Below are 27,003 nucleotides of genomic sequence, written 5' to 3'. Positions count from 1 at the left end.
AACTTGGAGGTGGGGGAATTTTAGGAAGTGGTGCCATCTGGGGCTATGCCTTTGGAATCTGGTTCTACATTGTGTGATCTCCCTCTCTCTTCTCCTTCCCATGTCATGGGTTCACCTCCCTCCCTCCTTCCCCCCTCCCTCTCTCCCTCCCATGTCATTGGTCTACCATGACCCAAACAGCTTTATTTCAGTATATCTTCCTCACCATCATGCCCTACCACACAACAGAGCCCAGTGATCATGGGCCGAAAGCTTCAACCAAGATAAATCTTCCCCTTCAACTTTCTCAGGCAGTTTGTCATTGTTACAGAAGGCTAACACAACACATCCGACGAATCCTTTAGTGCTGTAGGTTACTCTCTGCTCTAGTCATGGCACAAGCAGATACATGGAGTTTCTGATCAAGAGCAGGATAGCAGAAAATGATGTCCCATGTGTCCATCAGATAAGGATAATGGTCACAGGGTACGGGCTAATGAAACTATGCACCTTTTTGTTTTTCATTGTTGTTAGTTTGTTGTTTGTGTGTATGAGATAGGTTCTTCCAATGCAGCCTGGCTTGCTTGGAACTTGTTATAAGACCAGGGTGTCCTCAAACTTATGACAATCCTCCTGCCTTCACGTCCCAAGTATTGGGACAATAGATATATAACACCATATCTGTCTCTGGTTTTGCTTTTGACTATAGGGTCTTACTCTGTAGCCTAGGCTGACCTCAAACTCTGTGTAGTTCAGTCTGGCCAAGAACTCATGATCCTTCTGTCTCAGTTTCCCAAGTATTGACAGTATAGATGTGGACCACCAGACCTGGCTAAATGTACAAATTCAAAACAGAGAGTCTTTAGACCTGGCATATGAATGTGTATGTCACTTTATAAGTTATATATATATAAGCCAGCCACGTAATTCCAGCAGAGGGAGGCAGAGGCAGAGTCTTGCAAGTCTGAGGACAACTGGAACTACTCAGTGAGTTCTGGGTCGGCTTGGGCTTCAGAGTGAGACCCTGCTTCCAGAAACAAAACAGGTACATAGTGATGCTTATGAATGAGTGAGGGATCATCCAGCCAGGATGAGCTTCTTTTGATTAAACCCCTTCGAGTGAGGGTGTAAGAAACAGTCCTAACTAGCGGCCGGGTGAACTCATGGAGAAATGCCCAACTCAGTGGCCACACAAAATCCCCAAGGGATCATTAAACAATAACCAGATAGTTTGATTTAGCAGGAGGCATGTAAGTCAGATATCTGATGCCCATTCAGTGGGAATGAAGTCAACAGAAGACGCCCCTCTTTATTGTGTGAACTTCAAAACTAAGGTAAGGATTTTGAGCCACTTGTACCAGCATCAGTCTGTTTGTGAACCACTGAAGAAATGAGTGGGCGTACTGGGGTGGAGCACCTTTTCTGGGATGGGGTATTTTGAGGCTGTTGGGTATTAGAGTCCAAAGGAACAGATGAGGTGGGATCTTGAACCTGGACCCTCACCCAGAACCATTCGGGAAGGAGAAGCCTTCCTTAATGTGGTGATAAACTCCAAAGTCCAAACACTATCTCTCTGCCTCTGTCACTGGGTGAACTGGGTTTGTAACTTGCAAATCCAGTCTTGCAAGACCAGTTTCCTGGAGACTTTCCCACTTTGGGCTTGTTTTCTGGAGCAAGGGCAGGGTTCCCTGGAGATTCGCCCTGCTCCCCCCCCCCCTCAATGGGAACTCAGCAAGCAGAGTGGTGTGAGTAGCAAAGGCCAGCAAGAGTTGGGGGGGGGGGAGGCCTGAGATAAGAAGGCTTCCAGAAATGAGATCCAAAACCATACTTGAGGACAGATGGGATGAGACCCACCCCGATGTGGGCTCCAAGCCCTCCATTTGTGCCGGGGACCTCAGTCATTGCCCACCATCTTCATTATAGACCTGGTGTAAATGTCCTCATTTGTGCCGGAACACAGGAGACAGCCTTCTGGCTACAAAGCATGACACCTCTCAGATTGCCTTTTATTAAAACCCTTCTCCCTGCTGGAGACTCCAAGATGGCCCTGCCTCCCCCCCCCAACCCTCCCACCCCCACCCCCCACTCCCCCACCCCCAACCCCCACCCCCAACCCCCACCCACTCCACCCGGGTAGTGATATCGTCTGGCGAGGGTACTCGGGAGGATTTTGGACTTCTGGATTGAATGTCACAAAGGCATACTCCTGAAAAATCCTGGTGGCTTCCAAGGGGCCTTGGATGTAATCAGGCGTTCTAAACTGAGGAGATGTTCTTAGTGGATCCTGAGCTCTGACTCAGGGATTTTGGTCTGAGGTCACACTTTCAGAACCAGAAATTATGGTTTGTAGTAACAACGATGTCATAAAATTTTTAACCAATTGTATTAAGGCATGGAGGAGCGGCTGGGCGGCGGTGGTACAGGCCTGTAATCCCAGCACGAGGTGGGGGAGGGGGCGGGCAGAGGCAGGAGGATCTCTGTGAGTTGGAGAACAGTCTGGTCTATAACGCGTGTATCATTCAGGACAGGTGCCAAAGCTCTACAGGGAGATCCTGTCTCAAAAAACAAAAGCAAAACTAACAACAAAAAATACCGAGGAGGGGGCTGGAAAGATGGCTCAGCAGTTAGAAGTACTAGTTGTTCTTGCAGGGGACTGGGTTCAGTTCCCAGCAACCACATAGTGGCTCAAAGCCATCCATAACTCTAGAACCAGGCTATCCAGAACCCTTTTCTGGGCTGTACCTGAACAAGGCAAACAGATGGTGCAGGCAATTCACTCATACACATGAAATGGAATAGTTGTTAAGGAGGTCACATTCTGAAAACTCACTGTTTCTTCCTTCAAATGTTCCTTTCCCTTGTTGCCATGAAAGATGTACAGCACCCTCTCCTGCAGGGACTTGGATGCAGGTTCTTTCTGAAGCCACATGAAAGCCTCACCAGTCACATTTTAGTTCCAAACAAGATTCTGGGAATTGTGTCTATTGGCAGGGCACCGTTTATCCAAGAATCGTTTCAGAAGGACTCTAAAGATGTAGCAGGTTGCTTTAGCTGTTTATTGTCATAGAAGAGGAGGGACAAGGATTCTGGAGATGTGTAGTTGAGATCCTGGTGTCTGGTTTCTCAAAGGGCTGTGTCGTGGCTCTACAGTCCTGACTGGAGCTGGGGATCTACCTCCCAGGCAGCTCTTGGCAGGCCTGGGTCCTTTACCTCAGGGGTCTCTCCCTGACGGAGAGATCCTAGCCGAAGCAGGATCAGGATCAGGGTGTGTCTTCCACCCGTCAGAGTCAGGGAACACAGTCTATATTTGAGGTTGGAGGAGGCAGAGGGGCACTGGCTGGAGCTGCCTGCATCTATCCAAGGAATTCTCTTCGGAAATTTCCTCTCAGGTGAAACTGGATTTTTGACTTCAGGGCGAGATGGGAAGCAGATGAAATTTATTCAAGAGATTTAAAGCACCGACTGAACATGAATGTTTATGGAGAGGCTCTCAGAGAGAAGATAAGACACACCCAAGAACGTGGGAGTAAGTTTCTTAAGAGGGACTCTTTGCCGTGAAGTGACAGTAGCATATAAAATTGAAGGTTTATAGCGGGGCAGGACAATTAAGCCATGTATACCCAGGCCTTAAGGATGGTTCGTTGTTATTTTAACATTCTTACTTGAAATATCCCTACACAAAAGGAATACTGTCTCTGTAGGCACCGTTCACAGGTGCTGTTAATTGTGCTGGGGTTCATTCATTTCTTCATTCCTTTGTTCTAATGTGGGTTCTAGGGATGGGCCACTGGGTTCCTATGCTTGCAAAGAGAGCGCTTTACTGACTGAGCCGTCCCCAGGTTTGTGCAAGAATTCTTGACTCCCACTTATTGAGAGACTTGAGCCAGAGTCTGGGATGAGGGCTTTTCTTCCCTTGTCCCTTTTTAACCTGTCTCAAGGGGACCCACTTGGAGTTAGAATACCAAGAGGCAAGGGAACTGAACATCATTTTAAAGCCTAGCTACCACTGAAACCTTGTTCTAGCATTCTGGCTGGGAGAGAGGTGTGCTTTTAGTTGGAGATAGCTAGTCTTGACAATAGATACAAGCTGAGGTTCAGATCAGTGACGTGGGGTCTGCACTCACCCATGCCACATGGCCAATGTGACTGGTTGAGGTTCGGATCAAGATTTGTCTACTCCCTCCAGCCCGAGAACACACTTGGACAGTTAGAAAGCTTCTGTGTTCTGTTTGTTAGTCATTTATATATAAAAGCCTTTATTTTCAGATAATCTCTTAGACAATCTTCTAGTCACTATTTTGATGATTAACAACCTTCGTTGTTTAGGAATATTTTAATTTTTTGATGTGTATATCTACTTTTAAAGGTATATTTATTTATCTTTATTTTATGTGTCTGAATGTTTGGCCTGTATATATGTATGAGCATGTGTGTGCCTGATGCCCTTGGAGGCTGGAAGAAGGTGTCTGATCTCCTGGAACTGGATTTACAGACAGTTGTGAGACACCATGCGGGTTCTAGGACCCAAACAGGGACCTCGGCAAAAGCAGTCAGTGCTCTTAACTGCTGAGCCATCTCTCCAGCCCTTCTTTTGGTATCTTAAGAAGTTATTCTTCTCCATGTGTGTGGCAGAATAGTACTTTAACCATGTAAAGGCGTGTAGCTTTTGTTTATGATGCACTTATTTAACTATGTAAAGAGGTGTTGCTGTTTCACCTTGCCTGCCTAAGGCACCTGATTGGCCTGATAAAAAGCTGAATGGCCAGTAGCTAGGCAGGAGAGGGGTAGGAGGGGCTGGCGGGCAGAGAGTAAGTAGGGGAGGAATGTAGACTCAAGAGGAGAGAACAAGAGGAATGAGGGCGAAAGGGAGGGAGATACCCAGAGCCAGACAACCAGGCAGCCACCAGCCAGCCAAACACAGAGTAGGACATACAGAACGAATGAAAGGTAAAAAGCCGTCAGGCGAAACATAGATGAACAGAGATAGGTTATATTAAGTCATAAGAGCTAGCAAGAAAGGAGCCTAAGCTGAGGCCAAGCATTCATAACTAATCATAGGTCTGCATGTCATGATGGGGGCTGGCAGTCCAAGAAAACCTACTACGCATCTGATTGCACTAATGACAGACAATAAACTAGTGGACAGTCTCTCTTTTATTAATAACCCTGCATGATAAATATTGGATCCCCTGTGGTTGGGTGTCCTCAGCCAATGTAATAAGCTGAATCAAACTGAATTAATAAATCCAGATTTAATAAACAGAGCAAAGCAAATCAGAGCACCTCCAGGTGAATCTCAGAAAGGCAAGAAAGGAATTATGCAGCAGGTCTGGTGATCAGGTCTTAAATACCCTGTAGGGGTGGTCTTGATCAGTTCTGGAGGAGGCCCTGACCCTTGGCAGGCTTCCTGAGGGACAGTCTAGAAAGGGAGTAGTGAACCCAAGCTGAGATTCCCAACACTCCATACATTCAGTGTCCTTACATTAGTTCTCCTTGGGCAAATGATTCGATTTGGTTATCTTTTTTTCTCATGCCAACAGGAATTCCTGGTGTGTGTGTGTGTGTGTGTGTGTGTGTGTGTGTGTGTGTGTGTGTACCTTTGAGCATGGAAGCCAGAGAGGTCATTAGACCTCTCAAAGCTGGAGTTACAGATGTGTGGGGATGTTCACTTGGTTATGTGCTGGGATTCCAACTCTAGTTCTGGGGACAGAGCAGCCAGCACTCATTTCTTCAGTTCCTACTGGCTCTTGTTCGGTTCACTTTTAAGCATTGTACTAAAGGAGAATTCTCTGGAGAGTTGGCTCAGCAGTTAGAGCCCTGGGTGCTCTTGCTGAGGACCCAGTTCGGATCCCAGCACCCACATGGTGGCTCACAACTGTCTGTAACTGCAGTTCCAGGGAATCCAACACCCTTTTGGCCTCCTGGCCTCAGTAGGCACCAGGCATGCAAGGGATACACTGACAAAACACCCAGCACACATTAAACACAATAGAATGAAAAATTCTCATGTTTGTGGGTTTTCACTAGCCTCCATCTCTCCCCAGGAGTCTGTGTTTTAAACCTTTTCACTTCTTTCCACTTCCTCATTCTTTGGATGCAAAGTTGGGCTTTTCATCTCTGAGAGTCATGAATCAAAGAAGACAAGTTGAGGCAACAAGCAAAGCACACAGGACAGTCATTCTGGGCAGTTGTCACCAGTGCATCTGTGTCCCTGTGGTGACAGAGTCTAGCTGAGCCTTCGATGCTGCCTTTGCTCCTGAATGTCTTCTGGAGACCTCAGACAGGTGGTTTACAGCCCCTGCTAAGGTACACATATCTCATGGGCTCAAATCCAAAGTGCATTCTGTGAGGGCTATCAGGCGCAGTTCCAGAGTTCGACACTAAGGGGCAGCACACACCAAAGAAACCTTAGGTTAACCAGAATCTGCCTAAACTCTTAGCTCTTAAATCCAACCGTAGCTTTTTAACCTTTGCTGCCTTTTCTGTTAGAAGCTTTTTTGTTGTTTTGTTTTTTTTCAAGACAGTTTCCCCATGTAGTTTTGGCTGTCCCAGAACTCACTCTGTAGACCAGGCTGGTCTGGAACTTACAGAGATCCACCTGCTTTTGTCTCCCAAGTGCTGGGTTTAAAGGAATATGCCACCACCGCCTGGCTCTATTAGAAGTTTTACCTGTTACTTGACTTCTCAAAAGAGAAAGTTTTGTTGTTGAATACGATATTGTTGAGACCCACGAATGCCATACAATTAGCTCATTTTTTGTGCATATGTAACTTTAGTGCTTAGCTTAGCAGTATTTAATTCCAAATTCAAACTGTATCTCATCAAAACAAACCCCTCCCTTTTGCTGAGCAAAATGTTCAATGCAGAATAAAGGCAATTAAGTACTCAGACAAGTAAGCTAGACAAAGTCCAGTAGGACACCACCGACCCCTTCTCAACTTTATTCCCCATATCTCATGACTGCCTGGCCCCCTCCCTCCCCCTCCCTCCCCCTCCCTCTTCCCCTCCTCCAATCCTCTTTCTTTCTCCTTCTTTACCCCCTCCCGTTTCTAAAATAAGTGTCATTTTGTAGCCCAGGCTTGTCTTAAATTCACTACATTCTCAGGCTGACCTTGAACTTGCCATCCTCCTGCCTCAGCTTCTCAAGTGCAGGGATTACAAGCACCACACAGGTGGCTACAAGCAAGGGGTTCTGAGAGCGTCTGTGTGTCTCATCTTGTGCTCAGGGCTTGGACGATAAAGATGGACTAGGCATGGAGCCTGAGATAATGGAAAGCATTCCAAGTGTGGAGAGTGGAGAGTGTGTGACAGTGACTACAGGAATGTCTCAAAGTACAGCGCTAAAAAAGAAAGAAGTGGGCTCCTCTGACGGGTGGGGGTGGGGAGAATGCAGGAAAGCTGCTACAGGAGGTGACATTCCAATTCCGTCATCAGTGAGCAGGCAGGGTGCACTCAAGCAAGAGAGAGAACTCCACATGTCCATCTGTGTGCAGGCAGGGACAGACCCATCAGTGCCCTGACATGTGGAGGCATGTGGGTGGTGGCTGTATTGTGATCAGCTACTGTGACAGCAGAATGGGTATCAGACAGCAGGAGCCCAGTCAGTCAGCCCACAGCGGTGTAAGGAGCCTCGAGGCCTGACGGTGGCAAGGAGTGGTGAGGCGTGGGCATTTAAATGGTGACAAGCTGGGGTGGGAAGTGGCAGTGGGTGACCGAGATGGTCCAAGCAGGAGGTGGGGAGAGGGCAGGAGTTTTATAGTTGGATCCTAATCAAGTTTGTGGGAGTTTTCAGCAAGAAGGGGCCCAGGGTCATCCCTGGTGCTCTGCAGACCTCTGGGCTAAAGGTTTAGAAATTATGGATGTGCCCAAGAGCTGGAGTGTGGAACAGCATTCAGCATTGAGGAAAAGTTGCCAGGACGACTAGGGATGGTCTTAGCAGGAAACTGAATGCCAAGAAGAGACCAGTGTTGTCTGCATTCTTTGCTGTTCACACACTCCAGGAGAAACAGCCATAGGCTTCTCCTCAAGCATGACGCTTCTGACCACCACACCTGGCTTTTTATGTGGCTGGTAGGGATCTATCTGGAGCCCTAGTGCTTGTGAGCCGTCTCCAGCATTCCTTAGTGCTTTTCTTCCTGGGAATCTCCCTATACATTCCTGCACACACAGCTTTTCTGTCACCCACAGATAGCAGGTAACACATTCCTATATTTGATAAGGCTAAAATTGGTCTACTGATACGCCAGGAAGACTTAAAGCCTGACCACCTTGTCACGCACAGTGTTGCTCAGGTACTAGTTGAATCCTCAGTGGTTAATTAGGCAGACACAAACTTGAGTGTGTGTGAGCACACACACACACACACACACACACACACACACACACACACACACACACTGGTTTGAACCAGTGTTTCTTTGCTTCTTTTAGACTCCATCCTTGTCACCAACTTCCTAACAGTAAACTATACTTCTACACATATTCCCACGTGAGCAGAACAGAGGGCTTTTCCTTTCCACTCCGCGCTGTCTTCCCTAAGGCGGGACGAGCACCGGTCTTCCTCCATAGCCCTTGGGGCAGCGGTGCACACCTGTTTGCTCTGCTGATTAAAAACAGACTCAGAGGCCTACCTAGTTGAGTCTCTTGTCTCCGATAATTGTCATTGGTTGGGAACAGGTGTGCCAGGTGGAAACCCAGCCACCAGTGCTCAGATTGTCATCGTGAACACCTGTAGACAGCCGCCTCCAGCTGAACGGGTAGGACGTAAGGGATTTTCTTTCTCTTTTGCTGTATTTTTTTCAATTCTGTGTTCTGACATGACTCTGGGCCTGTCTAGCTGCTAACCTATGAGCTGCTGGAGGCACATGGATTGGAGGAACAGAAATTGAGGAGGAGAAAAACTGTCTGCGAAGCTGTCATTTGCAGCTTGCTCTAGAATGCGTGGAACACTGTCTTTAGTGGATGATTCTTAAACTTTAAAAAGCATCGCTTGTGTATTCTATTTTCAGGAAAGAGTTGACGTGTCCCCCATCTGCTTCCTTTGGACAAGTGCCTTTCTTCTCCGTGGTTTGGTGGCCTGCTTCAGGAGTACTCCACTCTGCAGCCAGCATGCCCACCCAGCTGGAGATGGCCATGGACACGATGATTCGAATTTTCCACCGGTACTCTTGCAAAGAGGGGGACAGGTTCAAGCTTAACAAAGGGGAGCTGAAGATGTTGTTACAGCGGGAGCTCACAGAGTTCCTCACGGTGAGTCCATTTTTCTGCCTCAGTTGCGGGTGCGTGGGTGGGATGTGGCTTTGGGGACAGGTGTCATGTACATTCTGTCTATAGCTTGTTTCAAGACCCTAAGTGCTGGGAAGAGCCCTGGAGAACTGTGTTCCTGCATACACTGGCAGGAGCCATTTTCCTTTCTGCTGTATGAAGCTCCAGGAACAGTAACATTATTATAATATAAACCTGGGTATAACTAACTATATTTTTATTGCTGCACCAGAATATTGAATATTGGGTTAAAAAAATCTCAATGTAATTGTCAACATTTGGAGAATCTAACCCTATCAGTAAGGAAAATGGTTCCTACATACTTCTTTTTGTGTGTTTCAGGGACACACACACACACACACACACACACACACACACACACACACACACGGCCATATCTAGCAAACTTGGTACTAAGCATCTTCAAATAATTTGAAGCATCATCATAGCATGTGGCCAGATTCCTCCCTTGGGACAACTAAGGGAATTCTAAAATGTTACCTGATTGCTCAGAAGCCTATCAATGGTAAACGACAGGACCACTCATTGTCCCCTTTGACTTTGAAGCTTCTGTTTCTAAGTATTGAAACTATCTTCAGGTGTCCTGGTCTTCTGCCTGCAGTGTCCAGTAGATGCTTCCCTAGCATCCACAATTCACCGAATCTGCTACTGTTTGTTTATTTTGCTTTTGTAGGCCTTGGGGTCTGAGCTCGCATTCTGTGGACCTGGGACAGGGGCTAGACTCTAGGCCAGGTCAGATCTTCTTGTAAATAGATTCTTGGCAATTGTCTTCAAGTGCTAAAATGAGAATGAAGATATTCATGCAAATAGGAGGAAACTGTGACATCAGTTGTCACGACTGTGCAGGCCTCTGAGTTAGAAACTTTCTTTTTCTTTTTAGTGTCAAAAGGATCCCCAGTTGGTGGATAAAATAATGCAGGACCTGGACGCCAATAAGGACAACGAGGTGGATTTTAATGAATTTGTGGTCATGGTGGCAGCTCTGACAGTTGCTTGTAATGACTATTTTGTAGAGCAACTGAAGAAGAAAGGCAAATAAAGATGACTAGCAAGCGAACAAAAGGCAGAAATAGATTCAAAGTTCTGTACCCACTGTGAGTCTATACCCTTCCTGTTTAGAGACACAGTGATGTGACTTATAGATGATATATATATATATATACTTATTAGCATTAATTAAGTTAGATTCGCCTTGATATATTGACTGTACATATTGTAGCTCTTGTGCCCTCCTTGAAATTTACCTGTGTTGTTAGAAATGTTATGATTTATTTGTCAAATAGAGAGCACCCACTCATTTAGCTGCTTTTGAAATGAGACTCAAAGCTGAAGAGTTTCTAAGATCTCATTCTTAAATTGTGTTTTACAGTTCCTTCGTTACTGATGAGATTACTTGGCTCTCCCTATAGGCTCCTAATTGTGCTTCAAATAGCAGAAAGGCTGATAAAGAGAAAGACTGGCCCTCAGTGAGTTAGGCTGGGATGGGTGGATTCAGGATTAGGTGTTCCAGCTGTAAGAGCTGGCGACAGCAGATCTTAGGAGTTGGTTTGTAAATACCCTCCCATGCCCCTGGGGCTGAGTGTTTTACCAGTTCTCACAGCTTTCCCTAGGGTTAAGCAGCATCAGGCCTTGGGGATACTTGCTCCTTTTCCTCTGTCCTTAGTCTTACTACAGTACTCCAGCTTGTCTGCTATGCCTAAAATAAATGACCTGTACAAGAATCCTTAAGGAAAGGTCAGCTTCTGGGGATCCAAATTGTGACAGATAATCGGGAGGGTTGGAAGAAAGGAAGTAATCTGAATGATGATCCTAGGTACCAGGAAAGACGGTACTACAGAGGGTAATTGTGAAGGAGGCTCTGCTGTGTCTGGGGGTGAAGGAGCGTGGTGTCTCAAGCCAGGATTCCGTGATGGTGGTGAAGCACGCAGTGTTTCGGGGGAGAGACTGACAAGGTGTATGAGGGTTGACAGGGCAGACTTGTTAGCCTGACACACAGCCTGCCTTTTTCTACACATCAGAACTCTGTTTATGCAGGGTGGCCTGAGACCAGTGAAAAAGATTTGTTTCTTAGTCCAGCTGGACTAAGAAAAGGAAAAATGAAGCCTGCTAGGAATCTCCCAGAATGTTTTGGCATCTCTGTGAGAGGCTTTAGGTCTTCTGCCTTCTACCTCTTAGATTCTTAGATCTCCCATTTCCTTTCCATTGGTGGGGAGGGGGGGCGTCCATCTGGTCCCCAAGGACAGTGGAGAACAAAGACAGAAGGGGATGTCTGTCCTGAACATAGCTCTCCCCTCCCGGGGAATCAGAGCTAACTTGTTACAAGTCAAATAGGAATGACCATGGCCAGGGAGACAGAAGGAAAGCCAGGAGGGCGTGGTGCCTTGGAAGCCAGGGTAGAAGCATCCAGTGCTGGGGAGGGGTGAAATCATGAGTAAGGTGAGAAGGAGGGATGGCTAGACTATCAAGGCAGAGGTCATCATGACGTCAGAGATGCTGAAGAGGCTGATTTGGATTAGAGAAAGCTCCAGTCCCTGGCACACAGGCAATAGGTTCTCAATATATATTTTCGTAATAAACAGATGAAGGAACTTGCCAGCCATTGGCATTCCAGACTGAAGACCTGCTATGTTTCATTTACACAAAACAATGTTTTTGACTTCTTCAAACCAGTTTTAGAGTTTGGGGAGATTTCAGAGGTGGGTAAAGCACTCAAGAAAAAGATCTAGACGTGGCAACGCACTTACTCCTGCCTTTTAAAGGGTAGGAGGAAGCAAACAAAATTAGACGTGTAATTTGGCGGTGTGTAGGTTCTTTCCTTTTTTTTTTTTTTTTTTGTCTTCTTTAAAAAATTGAAAATAAAAACTTCATGCAATAGAGGTTGTTTTGTTGTGTCCATGACGGCCTGGGCATCCTCAGGCCCTTCACACTTTCCATTTCAATGTGATCTGAAGTTTACATTTTCTAAAGCGGTTCATTGAAACATGAAAAGTAAATCCAAAACTGTCCTCACTGTTCTGTTCTTGGAAGGACGTTCTCCAAACAGAAGTAAGTGGGAAAACAATGTTCATTCCATGGTGTTTCTGAAAATCAATCAGAAGTAGGGAAAAGCAATTTATGTCTCAAATTAGATTTCAAATGAGTAAGAATTGCACAATGTACCAAAAGTCCGTCTCAAGTAAATGGGCTCTCCTTTCTTTTCTACGCCCCCTCCCTCCTTTGGAGGCAAAATTACTTAGTGCCTGTGTCCAGGGACTCTGTTTTGTTTTGTTTTGTTTTCATGTCTAGAGTTTAAATAAACTCAAAGTTTAAACACATTCACAGGCTGTCTTTGAATGGGTGCCTGTTAGTGGTCATTCTTTACCGAGGTCATCACGCCGAGCAGTTTATAGGAGACACTAGCCTGAGACTGTGGAGTGCTAGGGTTGAGAGCTACTGACTGTGCTAGGACACTGAACAAGAGTGGGGTCAAGGCAGAGGCAGAGGTGGGAGCCAAGTGTTTGATAGGGCAAAGACATGAGGGCCATTGTTAAAGAACGAGGGATGTGGGCAAGGCAGTGGGCATGGACTAGCAGGGATGGTTTGGGATGGCAAGTTCTGGGGTATCCAGGGGTGTGGGGTGCAGGAAGGGCAGGAGGACGGGACAACAGGTGCTAATGTAACACATTTGAATTTGGCTTTAAATGGCCTCCTTCAAGGTTTAAGTCTCCACAGCTGAGGTGTAGAGCTCTTCCTTCATCTCACGATGAGCACGCTACTTTGTAGGTCTCTGGGCCAGGTGTGAAGGCCCACACACATGAGACCAACACTGTCGAGGCTAGGGCAGGAGGATAACCTTTTTTGTCTCAGAAAACAAAAACAAAAGTAAATAGATGACAGTCAGACAGATATAGATATGCTTCGCCGCCCCCCCCCCCCCCCCCCCGTCCCAATATTCTAATTTATTCCAGCAAGGCCTAGGCATCAGCACTCAATCAGATGTTGAACCATTGTTAAAACTCACTTAAGGGGTTACAAGATGACTCCACAGTTGTGAGTGCTTGATGCTCTTCCTGAGGACCCAGGTTTAGCTTCCAGCACTCTTGCTAGGTGGCTCACAACTACCTGCAACTACAGCTCTGCAGGCTTCTATGGTCACCCGTAAGCATGTGGCTTGTGTACCCCCCACCACACACACACGTTAAAAATTTATCTATAGATACTTTGCATCGTAGTAAGTGGACTTGGACATCATGTTGTCTAACGACTGCTTTGTTGTGCCCTCCCCGATCCAAGTCCCGCTGTCTTATTTTAACCGACAGAGCGCTGCTTCTGTAGCCTACGGGCCCATTCATCCCTAGTGTGCCAGTGTTTCCCACTCCCCACCCCTCACTTTATCCTCAGCTTTCCCTAAGGTCCTTGTGTTGCCTGATTTCCTCCAAAGGGGATAAGGCTCAACAAGCACTATTGACTGTGTTCCTAAACCATCCCTCTATGCACTCATTCAAAGTTCTCCCCTTCGATCTTAGAGTCTAGACTGTTTCTATTAGCAGTTCCTGTAAGTTAATAGAAATTCGGATCAGCTGGCTCCTTCCACATCTAGGAAGGATGATCAGATGTTCATGTACCCTAAAACCAGAGCATCTGCCCTAGATAGATAACTCTCATTCACTGTTTAAGTGGGCTTTTCAAAATGTATTTAGCTCTGTGTGTGTGTGTGTGTGTGTGTGTGTGTGTGTAGAGAGAGAGAGAGGACAGTTTGCAGGAGTCGGTTCTCTCCTACCATGTGGATCCTGGGAATCAAACTCAGGTCATCAGGCTGGCTCCTGACCCATTTTGCTGTCACTATTTTTCGCTGGATTTTGGTATTATCTCAGTTTGGTTAAAAAAAAAAATACACAAGCACTGGCAAGATATCTCAGATGGTAAAGGCACACACATTATTACGTAAATGCATGTAATGCATGAGTTCTAAAACTTGATGAAGTTTTCTAATATACATTGAATGTATTGGAAGTACATCAGAACAAAACTTGTGAGACACAGTTCAAGAACAGCTAAAGGAAAACTTTATACATTAAATACTTATATTAGTGACTATTGAGAGGGCTCAGTGGGTAAAGTACTTGGCACGCAAGCATAAGAACCTGGGTTCAGATCCCCAGAGCCCATGAGAATCTGGACACAGTAATGTACAGTGGTAATCACAGAGCTTCTGTGGCGAGATGGGAGGAGAGATCCCAGAAGCCCATGGGTCAGAGAATCTGGTGTTTGCAGTAGCTAATCAAAGAGACCCTGTCTCAAACAAGGAGGATGGAAAGGACGTACACCCCAGGTTGCCCTCTCTCCACACATATGCCATGGCATGTTGAGTGTCCACTTTCATACCCATACAACCCACAAACACAGAGATTTAAAAAGATCATTATACCAGAAAAAGAGACTCTGAAATCAATCATACAATCTCATGTGAGAAGTTGATTTATTTATTTCAACTATCAGAATATATAGGAAGAGATTCCCAGCCTTTCTTTGAAGAAATATTTATTTAATGTGTATTTGAGTGTGACCAAGAGTGTGGGTGTATGTATACTATGTGCATTCAGGAGCCTGAGGGGATCAGAAAAACCATCCTGGAGCAGGAGTAGCAGAAGGTTAGAGCAACCATGTCGGTGTTGGGAATTGAACCAGGTCCTCTGCAGGAACAGGCAAAGCTCTTAACTGTTGAGGCATCTCTCTAGCCTGCCCACCCTTAATTTTATCTAGCATCTTTTATATGCTATTCACAGACAGAACATTCCTGACTGTCAAGCCTTGTTTTACTGAAGCCTAAGTGCTGGCTACACAATCATAGCCAGTTCAGAAAGTACAACAGTGGTATCAGAGTGGATGTTTAGCTGGTCTCCTACAGGCCAAGGAAAAGCTTAGGCCCAACCCAGCAACTGGCTGAATATTGAGGCTAAAGTTTACTCAAGGCATCAATGTCAAATATTTCCATTATGTCCCAGCACAGCTTGCTGGTGATCAACATTTAGCTTATTTCCTGCTCTTAGCACTTGTGAATGGTGCTGTGATGACCAACCATGAACATACACTTGCCTGTCTTCTAGGAACTTTCTATACAATTAAAGTTTAGAACTGGCCTTTGTGCCAAAACATATGTGTTTAAAATTCTCTTTGATAGTGTCATGTTTCTGTCTCAAAACCTTATGCCACCAAGCTTAGTGGCACAGGCCTGTACTCCCAGTTATTCAAGAGGTCATGGCAGGAGGATCACAAGTTCAAGACCAGCCTAGGCAGCTTCGTGATACCGTTTCAGGAGGAAGGCAGTGGGGCTGGGTGAGTATATAGCTTAGTGACAGAGTGATTTCCTAGCATGCACGAGGTTCTGAGTTCAATCCAGAGTACTGTAAATAGACAAACAAACAAACAAACTACTAAACCTGCCGATTTGCTCTTCAGAATCTCTGTGTAAATCTTGTTTATTAATATCATTGGCTATTTCCCACCTTTTTTAAAAAAGCATGATGCCATTTTATTTTCTTTTAAAAATGTAGCCTGCTGGGCAATCTAAGGGACCTCTGACAGTGGAACCAGGATGTATCCCTGGTGCACGAAAGGACTTTGGGAGCACATTTCCCATGGAGGGATACTGCCTTAGCCTAGAGATAGGAGGGAGGGCCTAGACTCTAAATTACTTGACAGATTTTGATGATCCCTCCTGGAAGGCATCACCCTCCCTGTGGAGTAGGGGGGATGGGATGGAAAGAGGGGTCTGAGGTCATGGGAGAGAAGGAGGGAGAGGATACTGGGATATATAAAAAATAAATAATACTAAGTAAATCAACTTTGAAGAAAAGGTCAAAATAAATAAATAAGTAAACATGTAGCCTGCTCTTAGAGCGGTTTAAGGTCTCAGGAAAATGGAGTAGAGAGTAGAGTGCAGCCCTGGAAGTCACGTGACACTCCCCCAGCTTTCTCACTGTTACCCCACACACCAGGATGTCCATTTGTTACAACCGAACGAACCTTCATCAACATTGCCGCTCAAAGGCTGAGGTTCACATTAGCGTTCACACTTGGTGGTGACCAGCCTGTGGCTTCTGACACATGTCTGATGAAATGTCCATTGTTATGGAATCACATCAAACACTCCCATTGCCTTAAAAAGCCGCCGATGCCCATCTAGTCACTCTTTTTCCCACCTAACCCTTACAGCCACAAACACTCTTGTTGCCTCCAAAATGACACGTATATAAAATAATGTGCTGTGTAGCCTTTCCCAGACAGGCTTGTTTCACTTAGCAATGTGCATGTGAGTATCTTCTCTGACTTATCATGCCTCGGTAGTTCATTGTCTTTTTAGTGCTAAGTTCTGCTGTTCAAATGTCTTTTAGTTTATCTGGTCATCTACAGAAAGATGTCTTAGCTGTGTCCAAGTGTTTATTTATACTTACAAATAAAGCAATTGGAAACACACCTGTTCTTGTGTAGATTATTTTTCTTTATTAAAAATTTATTTATGTGTACATGTATGTGTATGACTATATGCACGTGCATGTTGTGCATTCAGAGGCCAGAAGGGGGAGGCAGATCCCCTGGAGCTGGAGCTACATGTGAACAGCCTTACACAGTGCTGAGAAGCAAACGTGAAATTGATAGAGTCTGAAGAGAGACCTTTGACCCCAGCACTTGGAATGCTCCCCTTTAATCCCAGCACTTGGAGGACTATAAGGCAGGAGGAGACAGCAGCTCAGTGCAGTCTGAGGATTCTTGGAGACCGGAGCGCCCATTGGGTCTGGGGTAGAGATAAGAGCTAGTCGCTGTCTGCTTCTCTGATCTTTCAGCTTTCTTCCCTAATATCTGACTCTGGGTTTTTATTACTAAGAACAATTAGAATTTGTGCTACACTCTCTAGCCCCAAGAATATTCGTTGTATATTTTTGGATACTTTTTTAGATATAATTTACATTTTAAAATTTATAAATGTAGCCAGGTGTAGTGGTGCACATCGTTAATCCCTGCACTCAGAAGGCAGAGACAGACAGATTCTTGAGTTCAGGGCCAGAGCAAGTTCTACAGAGGTACCAAGTTCTCCCTGGTCTACAGAGCAGTTCCAGGCCAACCAGGACTATACAGAGAAACCCCGGCTCAAAACCCAAAATATTATAAACGTATTGTAGTGTATATCCTCCTGTGTATGTGGTTATTCATTCATAGTTATTTTTGAAATTCTCCCCACCCCCCTCCTTTCCCTCCTTTATTTGGTATTGAAAACAAAATCTACTGGGCCAGGAGTGGTGGCAAACTTTTTAATCCCAGCATTTGGAACACAGAGACGGGTCCATCTCTGTGAATCTGAGTCCAGTCTGGTCTACATAGTAAGTTCAAGGCCTATTGAGACAGTAGGACCCTGTCTCAGACAAACAATCAGGAAAAAAAAAAAAAAAAAAAAGGAAAAAGAAAAGCAAATCTACTGTAAGACCTCTTCCCCACTGGGCCTGTAGGCCCAGCACAGAGAGCACTACCCTGGAATATACCCAGTTTCTGAGAAAATGCCTGCCACCTTCCGGGAAAGGCTGTGCAGCTGTCTAGCTGCTCCTTGCTCTAAATGCAGCCTGGAAATGGCACCAGGATGAGGATTACCATAAAGGTGTCCAATTTAAATGTTACCTCCATCACCATGCAGCATCCACACAGCAGGTGGCTGGAGTCCCTTGACTGTGTGGGCCTGATGTCAGGAAGTTCCTGGGGCTCAGGAAGGGCTAAATAGAGTGGAGCCTCACTCGAAGGAAGGGGTCTGACAAGGCTAGCACTGACTGTTAGGCAGTGACAGGAGGGGGCAGGGCTTAGAGAAGCCTTGAGAACTGCCAATCAGCAAGGAGGGACCCAGAGAGACTGAGTCTGCAGCCCCCAAGGAAGGAATGAAGATGCAAATCCACAGCTTTAACAAGAGGTCTTCCACAAGGGCTCCTTAGAGGCCTGAGTGTGCTTAGAAAGAAAACCAGTGTCACTTAGCACCCACTGTCATTACTGTTTCCATCCGGAGTTTTCTCAGCCCGTGGGTCTATGTCTGTACTGTGGCCGGGGGTGGGGGGTGGGGAGGGGATGAAGTTGCCTCAAGCACTGTTTGTACTCTATTTCAAGTCAATAAGCACACACACACACACACACACACCGCTGTGTCGGATTGTTTTATGTCAATTTGACACAAGCTTCAGTCACCAGAGAGGAGGGAAACTTAGTTAAGAAAATGCCTCCAGAAGATTGGGCTGTAGGGCATTCTCCTAATTAATGGTTGATGAGGGAGGGCCTAGTTCAGGGTGGGTCGTGCCACCTCTGAGAAAGAGGTCTGGAGTTCTACAAAAAAGCAGGTTGAGCAAGGCAGAGGGGAGCAAGTCAGTAAGCAGCTCCACTCCATGGCCTCTGCATCCGCTCCTGCCTCCAGGTTCCTGCCCTATTGGAGTGCCTGTCCTGACTTCCTTCAGTGATGAAGGAATTCAATGTGGAAGTGTGAGCCAAATAAACCCCTTTCTCACCAACTTGCTTTTTGGTTATGGTGTTTTATCACAGCAATAGAAACACTAAGACACACACACACACATATACATGTACACACACATACATGCAAGTTTGTACCTGATCAGCTTTTTAATAGATATGTCATATTTACTCAACTTTTAATAGCAGAGATTAGTTCTAATATTTATTTACTGTTTTTTTCCAATGACAGGTTTTTATATTTACAATATATGTTGTAAATAAACCAACCTTCTTCCCAAGTAACTCCCACAAACAAACAAACGGTTAATTAAAACTTAGAGTGGCGAGACCCAACAAGCATGTGTATGTACAGTTAAATGCTGTGTCTGTGACTGAGGCACAAACCTCAAATACACAATATTCAGGGTTTGGGGATTGAGAAGGCCCCGAGTTTCAGCTCTGGGGTTTGGGAGACAAGACGGGGGAAATGAGAGAATGGGGACATCCGTTTATGTTTCTAAAGTCTACCCATATAAATCCATTCATGAAGGCCACGAGCGGAAAGGGGGCTTGGGGCAGTGCAAACAGGGAGAGGAGGGAAGTGGGGGCCTCTCAGTCCCACCGACCAAATGTGTGAAAGAAATTCATTTCATGGTGGGAGAAACATGGGAAGGAGAAGGCAACCAGACAGAGGGGGGAGGGAGTGGGAGGAAGGGAGGGGAAAGGGTTTGGGCGCTCGCTCGCTAGGCTGGGCCCCCATTTTGTTCTGGCTCCGGTCTGGCAGCTTCGCCTTACTCCCTACCTCTGGCCCAGCCGTTCATCCCTGGCCGCCCACTAGCTACCAATCCCACTGTCCCAGCCCCTCCCACCCTCCATTACTTGGGACCTGGCTTGCTCTAGGATCCTCAGGCGTTGGCCAAGTTTGAAGGGAGTCACAGAGCTGTTGAGGCGAAGAGGGGCATTCTGGGTGGCCAGGGGGCGGGGGAATACAGCCATTATGTCGTACAATGCAGCACAGTCCAAGTGTGGCCACTCTCGGCAGGTCCAACTGTTGTCCCTGCCACTCCCATCCGGCGGCTCCTCAGCATCCTTAGGGCACCAGATTGTCTGCTTTTGTACAGGTGACGCCTTCAGGGAGAGCTATCCCTTCAGCACCTCCCCGGCATGTCTGCTGTTCTAAATAAGTATTAATATTAATAATTAACTAATATTATCGGCATTGTTACTGTTTGAAGAGGGCTTGCACGGTGTAGCACAAGCTGGCCTCAAACTCATCATCTCCCTGCCTGAGCCTTTGAAGTGTTAGATGAAAGGGATGCCCCACAATGCTGAGCAAATGTTTCTGATACTAACAAGACCAAAGAAGCTTTGTAAAGTTATTGTGTTAGAAGATTGAATAAAATTCTTGTTTTCTTGAATTTGGCGTGTGTGCACTTGGGAGGCAGAGGCATTTGGATTTCTGTGAGTTCAAGTTTCAAGACAGCCATTGCTACATAATAGAGAGACCCTGTATCAAAAATCCCATAAGGAAATAAAGAACTTACAAAATTAAGCTTATGATCTCATGTATCTTCTGAGACTCAGAATCAGGAGGGGCTTAGCTGGGTAGTTGTGGCTCTTACAAGGTCACTGTTGGGCTGTCAATCACAGCTATGGTCTATGAAGACTGACAGGTGAAGCTATACTTCCTGGTCCATTCAAATGGCTCCCAGTGGGAAGTTTCTGATCTTTGTCAGCCAAGGCTGGTTACAATTTAGGGGTCCTCAGAAAAGAGATGGCAGAACAAGATGGAGGAACAACAACTTGTCCTTTTGAATAAATCAGTGCAACAGTGCCATGTCATCAGGTCTGTCCTCTCCGGCAGTCATGCACACTAACCTTGACACTGTGCAGAGGACAGTGTGAACACCAGGAGGCAGACACAGCCAGCCGGGCACATTTTAGTCTGACTTCAAGGACCCAAGTCAGAACTGCCTCTGGTTTTAAAGAGTCAAGTTCCAGGTCTTGGTTAAGCAAGAGTCCTTTGTAAATTGGAGACTTTGGATCTAATTGCAAAGGAAGTAAGGACTCCAGTTGGTTATCTAAAAGATAACTGATGTTTCAGAATTGCACTGCTCTGCTCACACCCAGAGGGGGCGCTCCGACCCTCAGCATCCCATGTCCCCTCCTGTGTTAGTGTTGCTTGCCTGTCTGGCTTCTCTGTCAACTGCACTGTTGGTGTCTGGGCCACAACAGAAAGAACAGCGCAATCAACCTGTTGATGGGTGAGGAAGAACGAAAAAATATCAGGGCCTGGAATACGGACCAAGAGCTCCTAGCTCAGTGGTTCTCAACTTGGGGGTCAAATGACTCTTCCATAGGATCCACCTAAGACAGTCAGAAAAACACAGATATTTGCTTTGCAATCCATAACTAGCAAAATTACAGTTATGGAGTAGCAATGAAAATAATTTCATGGTTGGGAGTTACCACAACATGAGCATTAGGAAGGTTGAGAACCACTGCTCTAGCTAAACAGTGTGGGTAAACACATGGGAGATCTTGAGTTTTATAATATGGCTTCAAATTTGCCATCCTGGATTTTTACAAAGTAGAGAGGAGGGTGAAGATGGCCTGCCGTCTACAAGACTCCCTTTCGCTCAGGTTAGCCAGAATGCACCATTCCACTAGTAATTTCCTGTCTACTGACACGCCTTCTGCTACTGAAGAGAACAGGACATAGAGATTGCTCAGCAGTTAAAAGGGACAGGAACCTTTAAGGCCAACAGCTCTGATCCCTGTCCATTGCCAGAAGCCAGCAATGTCCGTGTTCTGGGGGGGCTCTGGTTCTTCTCCATCACATGACCCACGTGACATTACTGCCTGGATGCTATGTGAGAGGACTCAACCAAAACTGAGGTGTGTGAGCCAGGAGGTGGTGGCTCAGCCTCTAATCCTAGCAGCCAGGAGGCAGAAGAGAGCAGATTTCTGAGTTCTAAGGCCAGCCTGGTCTACGGAGCGAGTTCCAGGACAGCCAGGGCTACACAGAGAAACCCTGTCTTGAAAAAACAAAACAAAAACTGAAACACCTCATGGGCAGGCCAACCAGACTGACTGGCTCACTCCTGGGGCTCAACACTAACTCCTAAATGGGGACCCTGGAGGGCAGGGTCTCACTCTTGGGACTCTTGCTTTCTCTTCAGCTAACACCCATGAATCTGTAAAGAACTCCCTGAAACTTCACCCTCTGCAGTGTCCATGAAATTCATTCTTAGCGCTCAAAGACAGATCACCCATAATAAGCCACTGGCCTGAGGCAGCCTTGGTGACCACTGATTCTCTAGGACCTTAGCCCCCTGAGTCATGCTTACTATCATGAGAATACTTCCGTTGTATGCAAGGACCCCATCTCCCTGTGGGCTATCACACTTTTCTCTGTTATGCTCTGAGCCGAGCTCAAACTTGGGGCCCCCTTACCCAAAAACACCATCATTACCTTCCCTTTGAATAAAGCCTTCCTTGGCTGCTCTAGCAAGACTCATGAATAAATCTGATTCACAAAGCTCTGTATAACACAATTTGTCTCTTTTCCATGGAAGGAGATGCAGATCTCATCATATGAGTTTAGGGGCCACGGGCTCTTAGTTTCAGTTGCTGGGGCAGACAGCCATGGGAGCAATCCCTCTGGTTAAAGCTGCAGCAGGAAGTTCTTTATGAGCTCCATGCCCTTTGAGACACTGCTGCCCAACTCTGAAGTCCCTATTAGTTGGTCATCTGGGGCTACATAACCTTCAGTTCATGGCTCTGTTTAATACCACGGAGCCTTTTCTATTGATCTTTGGGTATGACTCACAGCTGGTGTTTTGGAGAAATTGACCATTATGTCTAGAGTGTAGAATAAAGAGGGGTCTAGGGTGTCTATGGTCCTATGATTTTTCTGCCATAGTATCATTCTGGGAGATGGCTTGAGAACTCGGTGGAGGAGATATTTTTAAAATACAGCCTATCTGACTTTTTTTTGGACAAGAAGTCAGCTGTGTAGCAGCCCAGGAGAGGTTGCACAGCGCTGAGGAAGGCTGGAGGCAGGGGGATTGGGAAGAGGTTTGTACACTTACAGAACTGCAAAAAAGCAAAGAGCTGATGGCCAGATTAAAGGGACTCCTGTGGGACTCCCAATGATCCTTTCCCATCTGCGATGGAGAGTTACAGATTCAATCCTGTTACTGTGTTTTCTGCTCACCATATTAATTTAAGGGAGAGGCATTTATTCATTGCTTTAAAAATAAGAGTATGTTAACAAGTTAATTCTAAGCAGAGTCACAATAGAGTGGATAATTCCATTGCCGTTGGTTTATTCTTGACACACGGACCTATCTTTGCATGTACAGTAACTCATTGCTAATGACAGGGTGCATTCTGGGAAATGTGTCATGAGATGACTTCCATCATTGCATCAGCATTACAGAATCTACTTGCAGGGACAGACTTCATTACCAGGCAGCTAGGTAGGTTTTGGGGACCTCTACTGTCCAGTCTACTGCTGACTCCCATGTTAGGTAGTACAGGACTATGGTTTTGTACATATGTGCATTTGTGGTTTGGGGAGAGGTCAGCTGTTCTTTTTTGTTTTGTTTTTTGTTTCTGCTTTTTTTCCCCCAGTTCTAGGGATTGAATCTAAGACCTTGAGCTTGCCAAGCAAGCACTCTACCATTGAGCTAAACCCTTACTTAGCTCCATAATGCTAAATCTTTTGGATTTCAAGTCTGTGGTTGAACTAGTGGCAAGAACAGAAACAAAACGACAGTCTTTGCTTTCTGCAGAGACACTGATATTTTGTGAGGAGTGGATTGAGGGATGTTGGAAAGCTTCCCAAACCGTGCTGATGATGCCTTAACTCAGAAGAAACAATTCATTCCCCATTCTTAAGAGAGTTGGGCTCTTTGGGAATTCGATTACCCTGGGCAGGGAAGCCAGGCTTTGCTTTATTTAGGTCAGGCTTATCTCTCTAGACAGAGACCAGAGCTAGTGTCTGTAGGATTCTGTTTGTACTAACTAGACATCCAGGCTTTAGCATATTATCCTACTTAATCTTCCCAACAACTCAAAAAAAAAACAAACAACCATATTTCATAAGCTATCCCTCAATTCCCATTGGTGGATGTATATACCCTGAACTGAGCAACAGAAAAAGAAGTTGTGTGGAGGGGACTTGGTCTACCTGGGCTGTGATTACAGATGTCCATAAGATAGATGACTTAGGTGACTAACAGATTGGGAACAGAGGTTCATTCTCCCAGTTCTGGAGGCTGGCAAGTCCAAGATCAAGTCCTCAAATTCAGTTATTGCAGTGGGCTCTGTTCCTGGCTTGTGGATAGAATCTAGCCTTCACAACGTGTTGAGGTGGGGGTCGGGAATGAAAGGAGTGGGGGCCCGGGGTGAAAGGGGCGGGGGTGGGGGGGAAGGGGTGGGGGAATGGAGAGGACAGAGAGACATAGACAGAGAGCAGGGGGCATGGAGACAGAGGGGGACAGAGAGACACACAGACAACACAGAGAGAGGCACAGACAGGGAGACAGATGTGGACGCTCTGTCTGGTCTCTTTCTCTTCTTAGAGAACATTCTGTGGTTGACATTTGGGAGATGAAGTAGGTAAAGGATCTGAGGACAGTGCAGTGAAGGTTCTCTGGAGGATGGTGGCAGCTAGAACACCTTGGGCAAGGTCTTAAGAACAAGGGGAGGGGTGTGTGTCAGCATCATGTGGCTGATTCTCAGCAGACAAAGCAGAACAAAATGATGAGATGAAGTCATCTTATGGGAAGGCAAGTTTTTCCCCACTCCCTCCCTCCCTCCCCTCCCTCCCTTCTTCCTCCCCTCCCTCCCTCCTTCACTCCCTCCCTTCCTTTTCTTCTTACAGGACCTCATCATGGAGCCCAGGCTGAACTTAAAACTGATGATCCTCTTGCCTCTTCTTCCCCAGCACAGAATCTTTAACTTTTTCCCTCTCGAATGTTAGTTAAGTCACAGAATATAAAATGTGACACATTACACATCCAGACAGGGATGAAAAGAGCTGCAGAGCCACAAGATGTTGGTTGCTTTTAAAGGTCAATTGTGTTGTGTTTTCATCTTTCATAGCAATGAACTATAAATTCAAGTGTTTGTTGTTAACGCCTCTCATTTGTCTCTCCACTGAAACGATCAAGATTAACCATTGTGGCTCATTTGGCACCTATTCAGAACTGAAGTTATTTAGCCATTCCATGGACACAGTCTAAGGTAACTTGGTTAATCTGAAAGGTAAGTACTTTGCCGGTCTTCCCCTGGACACTGAAGCGTGCAATTTTTATGTTCTTACAGTAAGAAGGCAGAAGGAAAAAGAGCTGTCAGCTGTAGCCGCTCACACCTGAAATCCTAACATTGGGGAGGCTGAGGCAGGAGGATTATTATAAATTCAAGTCCAACCTGGATGGCAGAGTAAGACCTTGTGTCAAAAAGCAAGGCAAACACCCGGAAGAATCAGGAAATGCTTTGGACTCCAGCTAGGAAAATGCTTCCCAGGGCCCTTCCTAAGCCACACATGAAAGACTTCGTCATTCCCCCTTCCAGTGAAAAACTATTTGTCCATTCATCGACATTCAAGGAAACAAAAGCTTATGAAACCAGATAATTTTTTCTGCTTGACTTTGGAGAGAGGGATTAAAGACAGGAAACCAAGAGCCTTTCTTAAGCCCCTGTAACATTTAAAACTAAACAAAGCAGCAAGGCACCAGCGGGAGCCAAAACTAATTAGAAGCCAAAGTGAGGCTCATTTTATCAGTGCAGAAATAAATCCCACGGAAAACAAAGAAGGACTTTTGTAATTACATTTAATTGAGTGGAATAATGTTTGTACTCGCCATTTGCAACTGTGGATGTTTTCCTTTCTTTTCTTAAAATAAAGATTATTTAAGTATGTACTCGCACAGGAAGTATGCAGTGTTCTAAGCTCTGTCTACAGTAGCCAGGATTCAAAAGGGAAGGTAATGGGCTACTGCAGAGCTATGGAGAAGCCAGGCAAGGCCCCTGATTTCAGGCTGGATCCCCAGGGTGAGGCTTCCCAAGCCTTTGAATGCTATATTGCTAGGTGGAGTTCAGCCTCACTCAGTGTATCCTCTGTGTGGACTCCCACTGATGTCCGTAGAGTAGTGGAGGATCCTAGAGAGTAAGACCGTTCTTTTCCAGAAGCACTGTAGAACTGGTGGGATGGGCTGGGAGCGGAGTGTAAATGCTCCTTTAAGAAGTCTCCAGCCAGGCAGGGTGACTCAGGTCTTTAATCCTTTTCCCCCCAAAGTCCAGCAGAAAAAAAAAATCACCTGGTTTCATATGCTTTTGTTTTCCTTGAATGTCTAGAGCTTGGGGAAGGGGTGGGGGAGGGGAGCTGTAGGACCTCTGTAAGTTCAAGGGCAGCCTGCCTGTTCTACCTAGAAAGTTCTAGGACAGCCAGGGTTACACAGAGAGACACTGTGTCAAGAAACAAAACAGACAAAAGAAGAATGTCTCTAGTCTGCTCAGGCCCCAGCCTGGCCTGGGAACCTTGGTGGATAATCCCCTACTTTCTAAGATGGCCTGGGGAATGGTCTTGCTGGGAAAGACCGCCGCAATCCTCAGGTGAGAGTTTAGAAGCCACTGATGTTTAAACCTTACATGCCAAGCCCTATCCTTTAAATTTTTCATATTTTTAATTTTTTTAGCTAGCATGCATTGGCTGGACATGTGACAGGTTTTGCTTTGTCATTTTCCCACACAGGTATAATGCATTTCCGTCATGCTCAATACCCGCCCTCGTCACCTTTTCACTCTTTCTAGACCCCTTCCTCCTCCCACAGTCTCCTCCTCCCCTTCGCCACTCCTCCTCATGACCCAGGAAGTTTCCTCAGGGCAGCTTACACAACTACGAATAAGGGGTTGTTTGCGGGGACATCGGTACCACACCAGTGGTTACACTCCTGATGATGGAAATGTTTTTCCCTCCACCAGCACATAGGTACCACACCAGTGGCTAGACTCCTGATGATGGAAATGTCTCTCCCTCCGCCAGCACATAGGTACCACACCAGTGGCTAGACTCCTGATGATGGAAATGTCTCTCCCTCCGCCAGCAGCCTTTGCCTGCATGTAAATCCCCAGGGAAGCACTCTGCCTTCCATGACAGGGTGCTGGCAGGCCCAGTCTCACACAGATCTTAGGCATATAGCCACAGCTTTTGTGATTTCAAAAGTTCAATAGCTTTGGCAGGCCTGCAGAATCAGCCTTCCACACTTC

The 27,003-nt window shown here is 46.0% G+C and overlaps 1 protein-coding gene across 1 annotated transcript; it reads left to right on the top strand.

The window, feature by feature from the left end:
• Window positions 1–9,010: 9,010 nt before the first annotated feature.
• Window positions 9,011–10,362, top strand: S100z (S100 calcium binding protein Z). Its single transcript, XM_051182929.1, has 2 exons — window positions 9,011–9,228; window positions 10,145–10,362. Exons 1-2 carry the CDS (start codon window positions 9,088–9,090, stop codon window positions 10,301–10,303), a joined length of 300 nt encoding a protein of 99 aa, XP_051038886.1. The 5' UTR covers window positions 9,011–9,087; the 3' UTR covers window positions 10,304–10,362.
• The last annotated feature ends 16,641 nt before the right edge of the window (window positions 10,363–27,003 follow it).

Source organism: Phodopus roborovskii, unplaced genomic scaffold, assembly GCF_943737965.1.
Source record: "Phodopus roborovskii unplaced genomic scaffold, PHOROB, whole genome shotgun sequence".
Taxonomy (NCBI): Eukaryota; Metazoa; Chordata; class Mammalia; order Rodentia; family Cricetidae; genus Phodopus; species Phodopus roborovskii.
The sequence above is the reverse complement of the archived record's forward strand: the minus strand, read 5'-3'. Positions and strand labels throughout refer to the sequence as shown.